General features: G+C 37.4%; 1 protein-coding gene across 1 annotated transcript; it reads left to right on the top strand.

Moving 5' to 3' along the window:
• Positions 1–223: 223 nt before the first annotated feature.
• Positions 224–10470, top strand: LOC108678207 (cullin-1). Its single transcript, XM_018166573.2, has 15 exons — positions 224–551; positions 877–951; positions 1710–1877; positions 2150–2227; positions 2594–2734; positions 2911–3010; positions 3598–3791; positions 4290–4522; positions 5639–5921; positions 6445–6627; positions 7223–7381; positions 7810–8013; positions 8364–8555; positions 8834–9004; positions 9457–10470. Exons 1-15 carry the CDS (start codon positions 417–419, stop codon positions 9535–9537), a joined length of 2397 nt encoding a protein of 798 aa, XP_018022062.1. The 5' UTR covers positions 224–416; the 3' UTR covers positions 9538–10470.
• Positions 10471–13856: the final 3386 nt, after the last annotated feature.

Here is a 13856-nt window from a genome sequence, read left to right as displayed (position 1 = left end):
CAGAATTTTCATCTTATAACGGTACTGTGAGTTTAATTGTCAATAATTTTGTAAAATATTGTTGAAAGGTTAATTATTCAATTTCAATACAAATATTTAATTGAAACATAGCTTATGATTGTTTTAAGGCACTTATCTCTTTTACATGGTCTCATTCAACATTCTTCTTTAGTATTTATATATATGTCCTAACAAGTGCTTCTAAGTTTTTCATTTCTTACAGACTATACCCTAAGATAGTTGGAGGTTTTTGGTTTCATTCAAAGCAAAGGAATTGTTCACAAATACTCTCTTTTTTCTGTGATTATTCTGTGATTTTGATAATCATTACTTGGCTGCTGAGCTTCTTTTATGATCAAGTATCTTGTTCATCAGCAGTTTGAAGCCATAATCAGCATTTGAAAGCTGAAGGCAGAATGTCATCTCGCAATAGTGGCTATATGTCAGGCTCCAGCCAACAGCCGGGTGGAAGTGGAGTGGGCTCTCCTCAGTGCCTAAAACTCACAGATCTTGACCAAATCTGGGGTGACCTCAAAGAAGGAATCGAACAGGTAAGACCAGTAAAACTTACTTCAGTATTCATTAAACAAATTGGGATTAAGTTATTTGCTTAATTTCTTTCTGATAGTGCATGAACTGGTATCAAAATGGCTACTGGCTAAAATATTTGCCACCATGCAAATACCATTGGTAATGCAGCATTTTAGTTTTTGACCATGTTTAATAAATGTTCGTTGCCTGGAAATAGGTGGTTAAAAATTTGGAAGTGAAGATAATGCCAGTGATATTTACAATACAATATTTGACTAAGAGTATGTGTGTATATATTTTTTATTGAATATTTAAAATTTTCCAACACTCGTCTTTGCTTTGCAGGTGTATAAAGGGGAAGGCATGTCCCGACCACGCTACATGGAGCTCTATACTCATGTTTATAATTACTGCACATCAGTAAGTCACTGCAATTTAACGGTTCTGTTTGTCATCTATTACCATATTCAACTTCAGAGCTCTACACCCATGTTTACTATTACCACACGTCATATGGTTACTGTAACATTTAGAGTTACGGTATGTCTGTTATCTATAATATAGATTTTATCAATCAATCTTATTTAGCTTCAACAATAGGTGTAGGGTCCATATCTATATTGCAATAAAAAGTTGATGGTGTTGAATAAACATGTATAAACATGTTTATGTTAACATGTATATAACCCTAGAAGGATTATAGATATGTAAATAATCCTTATACTGAAATGAAAAGCATAATTTTGGTTCCTATCCTCTGTCTAATATGGTTTGCTGGAAAAAATAGGCTGTGGTTCAAATTTAACCTGTGCAGATGCTGTAACTTGAAATTTTTTTTCAAGAACAATTTTTTCTCGACGACTCAGTGGCCTTATGTGTATTGGAACTACATTTCCGTATTGATTTTTCTTTTGTTTCTTGACCCTCAGCAATCTGTCAGAAAAATATTGAAGCAAAATTTTTGTAGAATAGTTGAGTTTCAATGGTACTTTGACTAAGCAGATCTCCCAGTATATTCTTGGAGTGGGTATGAGGGCTGTTTCCATGCTTCAAATTTATGAAAATTGGCTTTGTTGTATCATTTCCTCTTGATTTATTCTATTAGGCAAAATATACTGCGATCTTATAAGTGTTTGAAATGTGAGATATAATATGTGTTTGATTCCTACTTACTTAAGGTTCAGCAACAGTCTACCAGCAAATCCAACAGTGGGGCCGGACGCAGCAAGAAATCTTCTGGTGGAGGCAGCAGTTGGAGTGCTGGAAGTGGTGCTCAATTTGTTGGCCTTGAACTTTATAAACGTGTTAAAGAGTTTCTTAAGAACTATCTTTTGAAATTACTCAAGGTAATTTGTAGGAGCTTTACAGTTTTATGTTCAGACTCTAGTGATGTTTGGTTAGAGTATATTAGAGAGTAATTAGAGAGTAATAATGTACATAAACCAAAAATATCTTGTTAGGATATGCAAAGATGTTAACTTGAATATTTTGCCATCATGATAAGTGAAATTGGCCACAAATTTATTTTTAGTTTGCATTTAATTATTAGTTAAAGCCCTATAATCATTAGTAGTCAAAATTTGTTGATAAGTGTGACCAAAATGAGTGTTCCATGCAGGATGGAGTAGATCTAATGGATGAAGAGGTACTACGTTTCTACACCAAACAGTGGGAGGCGTACCAGTTCTCTAGTAAAGTAAGCTATTTCAGGAACTGATTACTTCATTAACTGATGTCTTGGTAAATATTTTTATAACCACTATGTACCTCACTCCTATCCCTCAAACCTATTTCCTGTGAAACAATAGCTTCCTTATTTTTTTAACATTCTTATTGAGGGTAAACTGATACAATGCTATATTACTATCGATCGACTCCTTGGCACTTCCTTTCTCATCTTTGATTTTTTGATTACCTATGTTCATTACTGTTCAGCAAGGTTGTGTCACAATTTTTTTTTTTGTTTACATTCATCTGCAGGCCGTTTAATGAGATACTTAGCAATGTGATAGGTTTAATTATTTTATTGCGCATTTCATGATTCTTTGAGTCTGTGCGTCAGGTTCTGAATGGCGTTTGCGCTTACCTCAACCGGCACTGGGTGAAGCGGGAGTGCGAGGAAGGCCACAAGGGCATTTATGAGATATATCAGCTTGCCCTTGTAACCTGGAGAGACCATCTCTTTGCTCCTCTCAACAAACAGGCAAGTTTTTCTCACAATAATGGGGTTATATTTGTATCTGTCACAAGGTTTTTTTTTAAGTTTCAGGTATTGATGTTACTTTTTCTATGCATAATAGCATTTAAATCATTCGGTAAATCTAAGTCATTCGGTATCTATGATGATAATAAATTAGTATTCCATAACTTTATCTCCAGGTCACAAATGCCGTATTGAAGTTGATTGAGCGCGAGCGAAATGGTGAACCTATCAATACAAGACTTGTATCAGGAGTTATGAACTGCTACGTAGAGCTGGGTAAGTGGCATGAACTGCTACGTGGAGCTAGATGAGTGACATGAACTGTTATATGGAGCAAAGTGAGTGGCATGAACTGCTATGTGCAGCTCGGTAAGTGACATGAACTGCCATGTGCAGTTGGGTGAGTGGCATGAAGTGCTGCGTGGAGTTGAATGACGTGCATTGTGTCAACATGTGCCGTGTTGAACGGAGTGAATCCTTTCCATCCCCAACTAAATATGGTTGACAAGAGATGTCGATTGTATTGTGGTTGTAAATTAATACCAATAATTATATTGTCCTAAAGTGATGTTAAGTTCAAATGAATCATTTAAACCATCTTGACTTGTTGCGAAAACAGATCAAAACTCAGGTTGATATGCTTTATATGTTTTTTGAATGGTATCCTATTTATAATAATTGAAAATTAATTCTTTTGTTCGACAGAACAAAGTAATATTTTAATTATATAGGTATTTGGTGTCAAAGAGTATAAATTTTAACTTGTATTATTCCTTTGTTTGTATTAACTCATTCATACGTAATCAAAAAAAGAGAGAAGACTGTCGTATCAGAAAACTCTTTTAACATGATCATATTTTAAGGTCTGAACGAAGAAGATCCCAGCGCCAAGGGCCAGATTCTCACGGTGTATCGGAACCACTTTGAGAAAACCTTCCTCGAGGACACTGAACGCTTCTACACACGTGAGAGTAACGAGTTCCTCCGCAGCAATCCTGTGCCTGAGTACATGAAGAAAGCTGAGGCCAGACTAATGGAAGAACGCAAGAGAGTCCAGGTTTGTTCACACCTTTGAGTATCTTAGAAAAATACCTTTTTTACATTGTGGATTGTGTCTCCAACGTAGAGTTGGTAAAAACACTGAGTTTATCGACATGCAAAGGCTTTTGGTTCAGTAAAGGAACTTGCTTATAGGTCACATGTCCTTAGGTATTTGTTCTTTGATTTTACTGAAAGGCTGTGGCCTATTCTGCTGTGGATTATCTTGCTGATGCCACTGAACAGTTCATCCTATCGAAATGCATGTAAATTGTGAAGCGAGTTATGAGCAAGCGGATTCAACCGCCGATACTGATGGTGATGGACGTTCATGCCACGCTTTTAGTTCTCTCAATAACAACTCTCATTTTCAAACTTGCGGCCGTGCCTAACCCTAGTCTTAAGCCTTAAATGCTCTAATGAAATTATGTTCTACTACTCAATTAAATCCCCACTGTAGCTCCGCCAGTGTTATTAATATATTAATAACTGCGACCCCGGACATTTCTGATGACAGGTTTACCTGCATGAAACAACCCTGGAGAAGGTAGCATCGACAGTCGAGAAGGTGCTGATCAAGATGCACCTGGAGGTGCTGCACGCCGAGTTCCAGCACCTGCTGCACGACGACAAACACGACGACCTCGCACGAATGTTCCAGCTCGTTTCCAGGATACCAGACGGCCTGCCTGAGCTGCGCAGTCTGCTGGAGCAGCACATCAGCAACCAGGGGCTCTCCGCCATCGACAGGTACATCTATCTTACCTGGGGCCGTTCTATCAATAATAGTTGAAGAGTTCGTTTCTCAGTTAGAAATTGGTGACGGCATTTCAAGATGAACCCACCTACACGGACGCGCGATCAACCGCTACGTTCACTTAGGACGCCACGTGTATTTGAACGAGTTTTGATAGTATGGCTCCTGAGTCTTTTAAGATTATGCCTTGCGTATTTCTTAACAAATAATGCGATTTAGTTTTCTTGGTTATATCTAGGAGAAAATCTTGTTTAAATTTGCGGTAATCTGAAAGATTATCTGGTGACAGTTCAATTCTGAACTTTCAAAAGACCCCTTGATTACCGAATACGACTGTACCATTACCAAAATGGGATTACAAATACTATTTAAGAGCGTAATTAATGTATATAATTTAAATGATTAATTAAAAGTAATCATGGGATTGTTCTGATAATTCAATAGTCCTAAACAAATCACGATCAAAACGAGTTAATGCTTCTCACGACAAGAGTTATGTTTGAGTTGTACGAGTTGATGATCTTTTCAGAAAATGTTCAAAGCTTTTTCAAGAATCTTTCAAATTTAAATGCGTTTTTGTCGGTTTCCATCCAACGTGCATTCTTTATTATTAATCAAGTTAATTTTTACTCATTTCCTTTATATACCTACTACTAGAAGATTTCAGCTTTACTTTTCATAACACATTGTGAACATGAGGTATTTTTTCCAAAAATGTCCTGCATTATATTTTGTCTTCGTTTATCCGAGTTGTCAATAGTTTCTTAAGCATTTATCATTTCTATTAGCTTATTAATTCTAATTAAATTTGGGATATGTCTGCTGCGTAGGCTTAACCTGAATTATCGGAACTACCCGATTTTTCGTGCTTAAATTCTTCATCTCAAGCATTTAACTGAACAGCTTATTAGTTCTAATTAAATTTGAGTTCTGTCTGCTGCGTAGTCTTAACCTGAATAATCTGAACCACGCGATTTTCGTGCTTAAATTGTTCTTTTAAATTCAATTGTTTAATTAAGCTCAATTTTTTTAAGTTCAGTTGTTCAATTGAGCATTTAATTGAACAGCTTTTCAATTCTTTGTAACATTTCGCTCGACGTCCCGAACAGATGCGGAGAGAGCGTCATCAACGACCCCAAACTGTACGTGCTGACGATCCTGGGCGTGCACCGCAAGTACAATTCCCTGACACTCACCGCCTTCAACAACGACATGGGCTTCGTGGCTGCCCTAGACAAGGCGTGTGGCAAGTTTATCAACAACAACCTCGTCACGAGACCGCCAAACTCGTCCTCAAAGTCACCTGAACTTCTCGCCAAGTATTGCGACTTGCTCCTCAAAAAGTCTTCCAAAAACCCAGAGGAAGCTGAACTCGAAGATACGCTCAATCAGGTCAGCTCATCTCATGATATTTTTTTCTCTGTTCCTCTTAGATAAAAACTTTCTATTAGATTGAGACATTAGATACGAGTCAGTCGTTGGGGTCATATACATATATGTATGTTCGAGTCTCATGGGTACTGGAAAACTTAAAGTCGTGAATAAGTTTTGAACTTCTGATAAGTTTAATGCTCCTAGTACTGATGCTTGCAATGTGAAATTTTGCTATAAAAATAATTTTTTTCATTTAGTAATCTTTATTTTGCGTTAATATTTAGTTGAAAATTCTTGTTTTATGCTTTGATTTACCAATTTGTATGATAGTTTCTGTAGACCTGGCGGTGGTTCAAATAATTCTTGTTTTTTTTTCTCTTCCATGCCCTGTTTTAAAATCAGTTATTATAGTTGAATTGGATTACATCCATAATGCTTGTGCCTTTAATAACAATAAGCACCTAAATGACACTCTAATGTTTGTCTCTAATAATGACCATTTGCACCTAAATGACACTCTAATGTTCATTAACCCGCACAGGTAATGATTGTGTTCAAGTACATAGAAGACAAAGACGTCTTCCAGAAGTTTTACAGCAAGATGCTGGCCAAGCGTCTGGTGCAGCACATGTCCGCCAGCGATGACGCCGAGGCTTCCATGATCTCCAAACTCAAGCAGGCCTGTGGCTTCGAGTACACGTCCAAACTCCAGAGAATGTTCCAGGTTAGGGATTATTATTACAGGATATATGGCTGCAGGATTGCAGGGCATGTATATTATTATATTTACAGCCGTAGTCAAAAGGCCAAATGGTGATATAATTTACTCTCTATTGTAAAATTTTTCTTTGAGAAAAGATTTAATGGTGATAGTGATAGGATTAATGATGCTATAGAAGCGCCCGTGAAAAATGGCCGTATGGAAATATAAGAAGGCAAAGAGAAGTTGATTCTAGCTTGCCTCCGTAATGAATAGTTCAAGTTAGGATCAATAATTGCTTGCTTTTAAATTCAATTCGAGTATATTGAAAGACTTCTTGGTCTTGGTTAAGACGACAATATATAACATTGCATGGTTAGTTAACCATTAAATAATTATACAAAACTTCAAACTTCTGCACCATTCTAAAATAATTATATTGATATATTTTTCTGCTTTCAGAAATAATTCACTCCTACTTTTGTGCCACGTAAGAATTCACACTTCTGAGCTAGTGAGATTTATTACTGATAGGGAAGATACAAGTAAATTCGCACCTGGAATGTTTGAAGATCCCAGGCTTTCGTGACCACGCATTTGAGAGTAATTTTCCTTTCAGGATATCGGCGTGTCGAAAGATCTCAATGAACAATTCCGCAAACACCTTGGCAACTCAGTATCGTCTGGAGAGACTCTGGACTTGGATTTCAGCGTCCAGGTTCTCTCATCAGGATCGTGGCCTTTCCAGCAAGGGCAAAGTTTCACTCTACCGCCTCAGGTAATACAGTAATAGGAGTTATGTATGTGAATTCAACAATAGTTACATTAATATTTGGTTTCCTACACTTTTAACTGGCTTGAAGCTGTTTTAGCTAAGGTCACTGTTTACTATTAGAGCTAAGTTCCCTGTTTACTGTTGGAGCTAAGGTCGCTGTTTACTTACAGTCATCGAAAAAAACAGGACATGGACATATAATTCAATCAACTGCTTAGAGTAAACCAATATCCGAATTTAGTTGCGCAATTAAATGGGATCTGAAGTTTGTAGCACAGCTTCAGGTTATAAATTGTAATTGCCCTAAATGAGACCAAATCAATACAAATTGTAGCTTGCTATGCGGATTGCTGTGTCTGCTCCCAGCTGTGACTTCCTTTTCATACAGCTTGTATGCTGTGTCTGAATTTTTCGTCGTCAACCTCGTGCAGATGGAACGATGCATATCACGGTTCACGACTTTTTATTCAAATCAACACAATGGACGCAAGCTGAGCTGGCTCTACCAGATGTCCAAAGGCGAGGTTGTCACCCACTGCTTCAGAAATCGCTACACGCTTCAGGCTTCGACCTTCCAAATTGCCGTGCTGCTTCAGTTTAATTCTGGCACCAGATGGACCATAGGGCAGCTGCAGGTAAGCTTTTTCCGCGAATGCTTCAGTTCTGATTGATTGTCATCAGCGTAGACCACCACAACTGCAGATATGTAATTGGTGATTATTTCGATTGTAGCTACAAGTATAGAATTAATTAATGCCTAAAATCCTGTACGTCACGAGCCTTATGTGAACCGTAAACCTTTTACTATGCACTTCTTTGCTTAGTGTTGCTATTCGTGTCTGTGTTTGCTCACAAAACTGCCCATAAGTTGAAACAAGTTGCTCTGTAATGTAGTGAGCGATTAAATTGTATCGCTGTGTAACTACTATATTTGTTACGTAATTGCGAAGGTTGATTTTTTAAAATTCTGTTTTTTGTTCATCAGGCGATGACGAGTATCCCTCAGGACATCCTCCTGCAAGTGGTGAGCATTTTATTGAAGGTGCGCCTCGTCGAGTGCGACGAAGGTGAGGACCTCAACAACCTCACCAGCGACTCCACCATCTCGCTCTTCACAAACTACAAGAACAAGAAACTCAGGGTCAACATCAACGTGCCTATGAAGACTGAAATGAAGGTAATTCAACATTTACTGAAATTCTGTTGAAACATCAGTGTTGTTGAATTTGTTTACTGAAAACTTCACGGAAAGTCGAGATTGAGATCGTAGTAGCGTGTGAAATATTTGAGGTTAGTTGGGCTTCCACTAGCTCACCTGCAACCGGAGGCATTGTTGTTCAGGGATTCTATCTTGCTTTAAATAAAATTGAATCCTTTCATATCATACACTAATTCATATAATGACTATTATTAGTGTATTTAATATCAATGCACTAAATAATTAATTTTATACAGATTGAGCAAGAGCTGACGCATAAACACATAGAAGAAGACCGCAAGCTGCTCATTCAGGCGGCCATCGTGCGTATCATGAAGATGAGGAAGGTGGCCAAACATCAGCAGCTGCTGCTCGAGGTGCTGCAGCAGCTCACGCCGCGCTTCAAACCCAGGGTTCCCATCATCAAAGTAAGTATTCATATTATCTGTTGTCTTCCATTTTGAATACTGAGCGCCTTTTAACGATCGTATCTAATTTTGTACTAACTTTATTTCAGATTCTAATCAACGTAAAGTCCCTTGTATATCCTAGTGATCTAATGCTCAAGTGTGTTCTGGTCAAATGCTCGAAAACAGCAGGAACTTACTGTAACTGACGAATCTATTCTCAATAGGTATTTATATATCATGAATGCTTTACGATCAAGTCTTTGACGCTTGTTTGCTTACGTTGAGTGCAAAAATTACCTCCTTTTAAATCCATCTTCCAGTGCGTCTTCGAAGCGGTCTAATTTCATGAGAATCGTCTAAACAATTTTTACTATTTAGTATTGGGTCTTTGGGTACATGTCGCGATTCTGATGGGTCTTTAACATGATTGCATTTGCGGTGTCACCTCACGTCCTTTTCCTTCTTTTCAGAAATGCATAGACATCTTGATCGAGAAGGAATACCTGGAAAGAATAGACGGCCAAAAGGACACGTACAGTTATCTGGCTTAGGCTTCGTAATTTTTAGTGTGTAAACGATAGTTTTTGATTGCTTCGGCCGGCGATCAATCGGGGAAATGTTTATCGATTGGTGAAATGAGAGTGTCTCCTACGTTGTTTCGAGTCAGCAACGGCTACATGTAAAATGACAAGCAGCTAGCATTTTAATTTTGAAGTATGAATAATTTAAAGAAATTGTGATTTCATAGCAACATATGCTTCCTTCTTGCTTTGAAGGCTGCACGATATTGTCTCCAGCCGACCATCTTTGTTTCTTACTTTCTCCCAGTGGAAAAGTAGATAAAAGTAACATTTTACGTATGGTTGAGGTACCCTTGGGGAATATGAGCAAGAATATCTTGACAAATTGCATCCAAGGCAAATGTTTTTAATTCGAAGCAAAATTTCTGTCTACATAGAATTTCCGGCTACGTGATAGCTATACAAGTTACATGAAGCTGTCTTAGCAGGGAGTTCACCTATGATTTAACGACTACTTTCCGTACATCTCTTATAACCGATGATATTTGTATACATAAAATTTTTTGCTTTTTATTGGTATATTGTGTTGCGACTTCGATAGTATTCAACAGGATGGTGCGTCTCGGATCTTATATTCATCGAGTCCAGTATTTTGAATCGGATTCGAGTGTCGCTACGCGTTTGAATTCTGAGAAAACCGAAGTTTCTTTACGGTATCTATAAATATTCAGAGAATTCGTTTACATATTTACGGTCTTTATGGGATTGAAAGCGTCAATAAATATCCAGTTGTTTGTCTGCAAGAACTGAACTTGATAAATGCCGAAAACTCTATAGAATTCACTGGGTTAATGAAACAGACTCGCTGTCTCCCACATCCTTATAAGTAAACGCAGAACCCTACCGTGATAACTGACCCTGGAGATATGTTACATCAAGTTGCTTGACGTTAATAAGAGCACTCGAGTTTATAATTGAAATCACTTTTCCTGTTAAGTTTGTGTACTTACATACATTAAAATACGATTTTTCAAGTGTACGAATATTTATTTCCCCCCACTGTATATCATGAATGCTCTACGATCAAGTCTTTGACGCTTGTTTGCTTACGTTGAGTGCAAAAATTACATCCTTTTAAATCCATCTTCCAGTGCGTCTTCGAAGCGGTCTAATTTCATGAGAATCGTCTAAACAATTTTTACTATTTAGTATTGGGTCTTTGGGTACATGTCGCGATTCTGATGGGTCTTTAACATGATTGCATTTGCGGTGTCACCTCACGTCCTTTTCCTCCTTTTCAGAAATGCATAGACATCTTGATCGAGAAGGAATACCTGGAAAGAATAGACGGCCAAAAGGACACGTACAGTTATCTGGCTTAGGCTTCGTAATTTTTAGTGTGTAAACGATAGTTTTTGATTGCTTCGGCCGGCGATCAATCGGGGAAATGTTCATCGATTGGTGAAATGAGAGTGTCTCCTACGTTGTTTCGAGTCAGCAACGGCTACATGTAAAATGACAAGCAGCTAGCATTTTAATTTTGAAGTATGAATAATTTAAAGAAATTGTGATTTCATAGCAACATATGCTTCCTTCTTGCTTTGAAGGCTGCACGATATTGTCTCCAGCCGACCATCTTTGTTTCTTACTTTCTCCCCGTGGAAAAGTAGATAAAAGTAACATTTTACGTATGGTTGAGGTACCCTTGGGGAATATGAGCAAGAATATCTTGACAAATTGCATCCAAGGCAAATGTTTTTAATTCGAAGCAAAATTTCTGTCTACATAGAATTTCCGGCTACGTGATAGCTATACAAGTTACATGAAGCTGTCTTAGCAGGGAGTTCACCTATGATTTAACGACTACTTTCCGTACATCTCCTGTAACCGATGATATTTGTATACATAAAATTTTTTGCTTTTTATTGGTATATTGTGTTGCGACTTCGATAGTATTCAACAGGATGGTGCGTCTCGGATCTTATATTCATCGAGTCCAGTATTTTGAATCGGATTCGAGTGTCGCTACGCGTTTGAATTCTGAGAAAACCGAAGTTTCTTTACGGTATCTATAAATATTCAGAGAATTCGTTTACATATTTACGGTCTTCATGGGGTTGAAAGCGTCAATAAATATCCAGTTGTTTGTCTGCAAGAACTGAACTTGATAAATGCCGAAAACTCTATAGAATTCACTGGGTTAATGAAACAGACTCGCTGTCTCCCACATCCTTATAAGTAAACGCAGAACCCTACCGTGATAACTGACCCTGGAGATATGTTACATCAAGTTGCTTGACGTTAATAAGAGCACTCGAGTTTTTTTGCTTCGTGGGCAATAGGGTTTTTATTTAATCGTACTCAAATTTTTGTGTTCTTCTATTGCAATCTTCATTTATTATTTCATTTTTCGCTTAGGTACATTTTATTTAATGAATCAGTTCTTTGGCATGTTTGGACGATCTATCCTACATATCTTTTAAGTTTCGTTCGATGAGCATATATCTGCTACTCAGAACTTGTCTTTGCTGTTAATAACAACTTTCCACCAGGAAACTATTGTCAAATTCTGTGGAGCAGATACCATATCCGCCGTGTATTTTTGCCAAACAGGTTGTGAATTATCGAATCAATATGAATTCTTTTGTCTTTGTGGTGATCTATTTATATTTCATTAACACTAGAAAAAGATAGGTACGTATCATTCTTTAAGTAGAACGGGGGCATAATGTGAAAGTTAGGCATTGAGTTTGTCATTTACCTACGTCATCTACAAATTGTAGAGGTTTTTGCCCCGTCTATAAATTTGAATTTAGTCCATCCACAAATTGGTTATTTTTTATCCTATAACCCCTTATGATTTTCGTAATCACCTTCAATGTCTGTATGATATTATTTTTCGTTACTTGCTGGCTTGTTGTTTGTTGAAATATTGCATAAGTTGTTTGCAATTGACCAGTCGTTGTAATTTTGCCATCATGTGCTCGCAGGACTCGCGTGCACTTGCATATATTTCAAATTTTGCTGCATTATTAATTGCATAAAAGATCCATTATTCATACGTGCCCCAGCACGCATGAATAATGGATATTTTTGGGATGCGATTCTAGCCTAAATTCCGGATAACTTTGCTTACCTAATTTATTTTTGGCAGTGAAATGGTGATTTGAAGACATTTGCTATCAAACGAACAATTGGCATGTACAAAAATTGTAAAATATTTCCTTCGACAACCATCTGTCCGATGGAAACCTATTAATGGCTAATAATATGGCTGGCGAATTAGTTGCGAATTATATGTTCGCTACTTCGTGGCGAAAAGAATGAGTAGGATTATAATTTTAGCATAAAAACTAGACTTTGAATCGACATGTCCATAGTGTTAACCTTATCAAGTTCATATCACACGTAAGTGTTCTCATTTCAAATTATTTTGTGATTCTGTTGGGTCAAGTTCATTATTTTATGATAAACTCTTTGACGTCATAAAGAAACTCCGTTATCTTCTGCATTGGTAGAGTAAAATGAGGAAGAATTGCACGATTTTACCTTGTGTACTGGTTTTGCGACTGTTACATTGAACTATTGTCTGTCGTCAGCATTGCCTGTGATGTAGTCGTACAGCAAGGAAAGTTTCTTCTTATTCATCTTATTCTTCGTTTCTTCTCTCATTTCTGCTTATTCATCTACATCGGCTCTATTATCTCATTATTTATGTCAAATTCATTTCATTGCAGTTTACACAAATTGCCTTGAATTGTTTAGCGTCAAGTGGGTTTCTTTGAACTTGATTCCCAACTGTTGTTGTTATTTTCTCCTTGCTTGTGTGCAAATTCGTTTATTTATTGCGTTTTCTTGCGTCTCGTGTTTAGGTCTGCTCATCGACAACCGCGAGTTTGTTCTTGTCTGGACAAATAGGCATGGCTACCTATATTTGTACCATCATCATTTATTAGCCATTAATTGCAAGAATTGCTGTCGGTTGATAAATTTGTTTATTGTTTATCGTATGTTCCTTATAAATAGGTTCTGTTCCGTCCTATTGCGTCGTGAGTAGTTTGGCGCGCTCATGCTCGAGTGTGGAAAGTGCTTAATCGCTTTCAAGTAAATCAAAATTTCACTTGAACTCCAGCAGCTGTTGTTCCTTATTGAAAAGGTTTTGCTGCGGTGTCCAAGGGGTTTGTGATACAGAAAAATTGGCGGATGGATTATCCCCGTTTTGAATTGCTAATGAACAAAGTTGAAAGACGCCACCCGGTAGTCTTCGACATTTCATGTACATTATTCATGTTATTAATAGCTTACTTGTGCTGTTGGATTTATTCTTGTCGAGATGGATTTCAATTCAC

This window comes from Hyalella azteca, unplaced genomic scaffold (genome assembly GCF_000764305.2).
Source record: "Hyalella azteca isolate HAZT.00-mixed unplaced genomic scaffold, Hazt_2.0.2 contig17690, whole genome shotgun sequence".
Taxonomy (NCBI): Eukaryota; Metazoa; Arthropoda; class Malacostraca; order Amphipoda; family Hyalellidae; genus Hyalella; species Hyalella azteca.
This window is presented reverse-complemented; position numbering and strand designations above follow the sequence as displayed.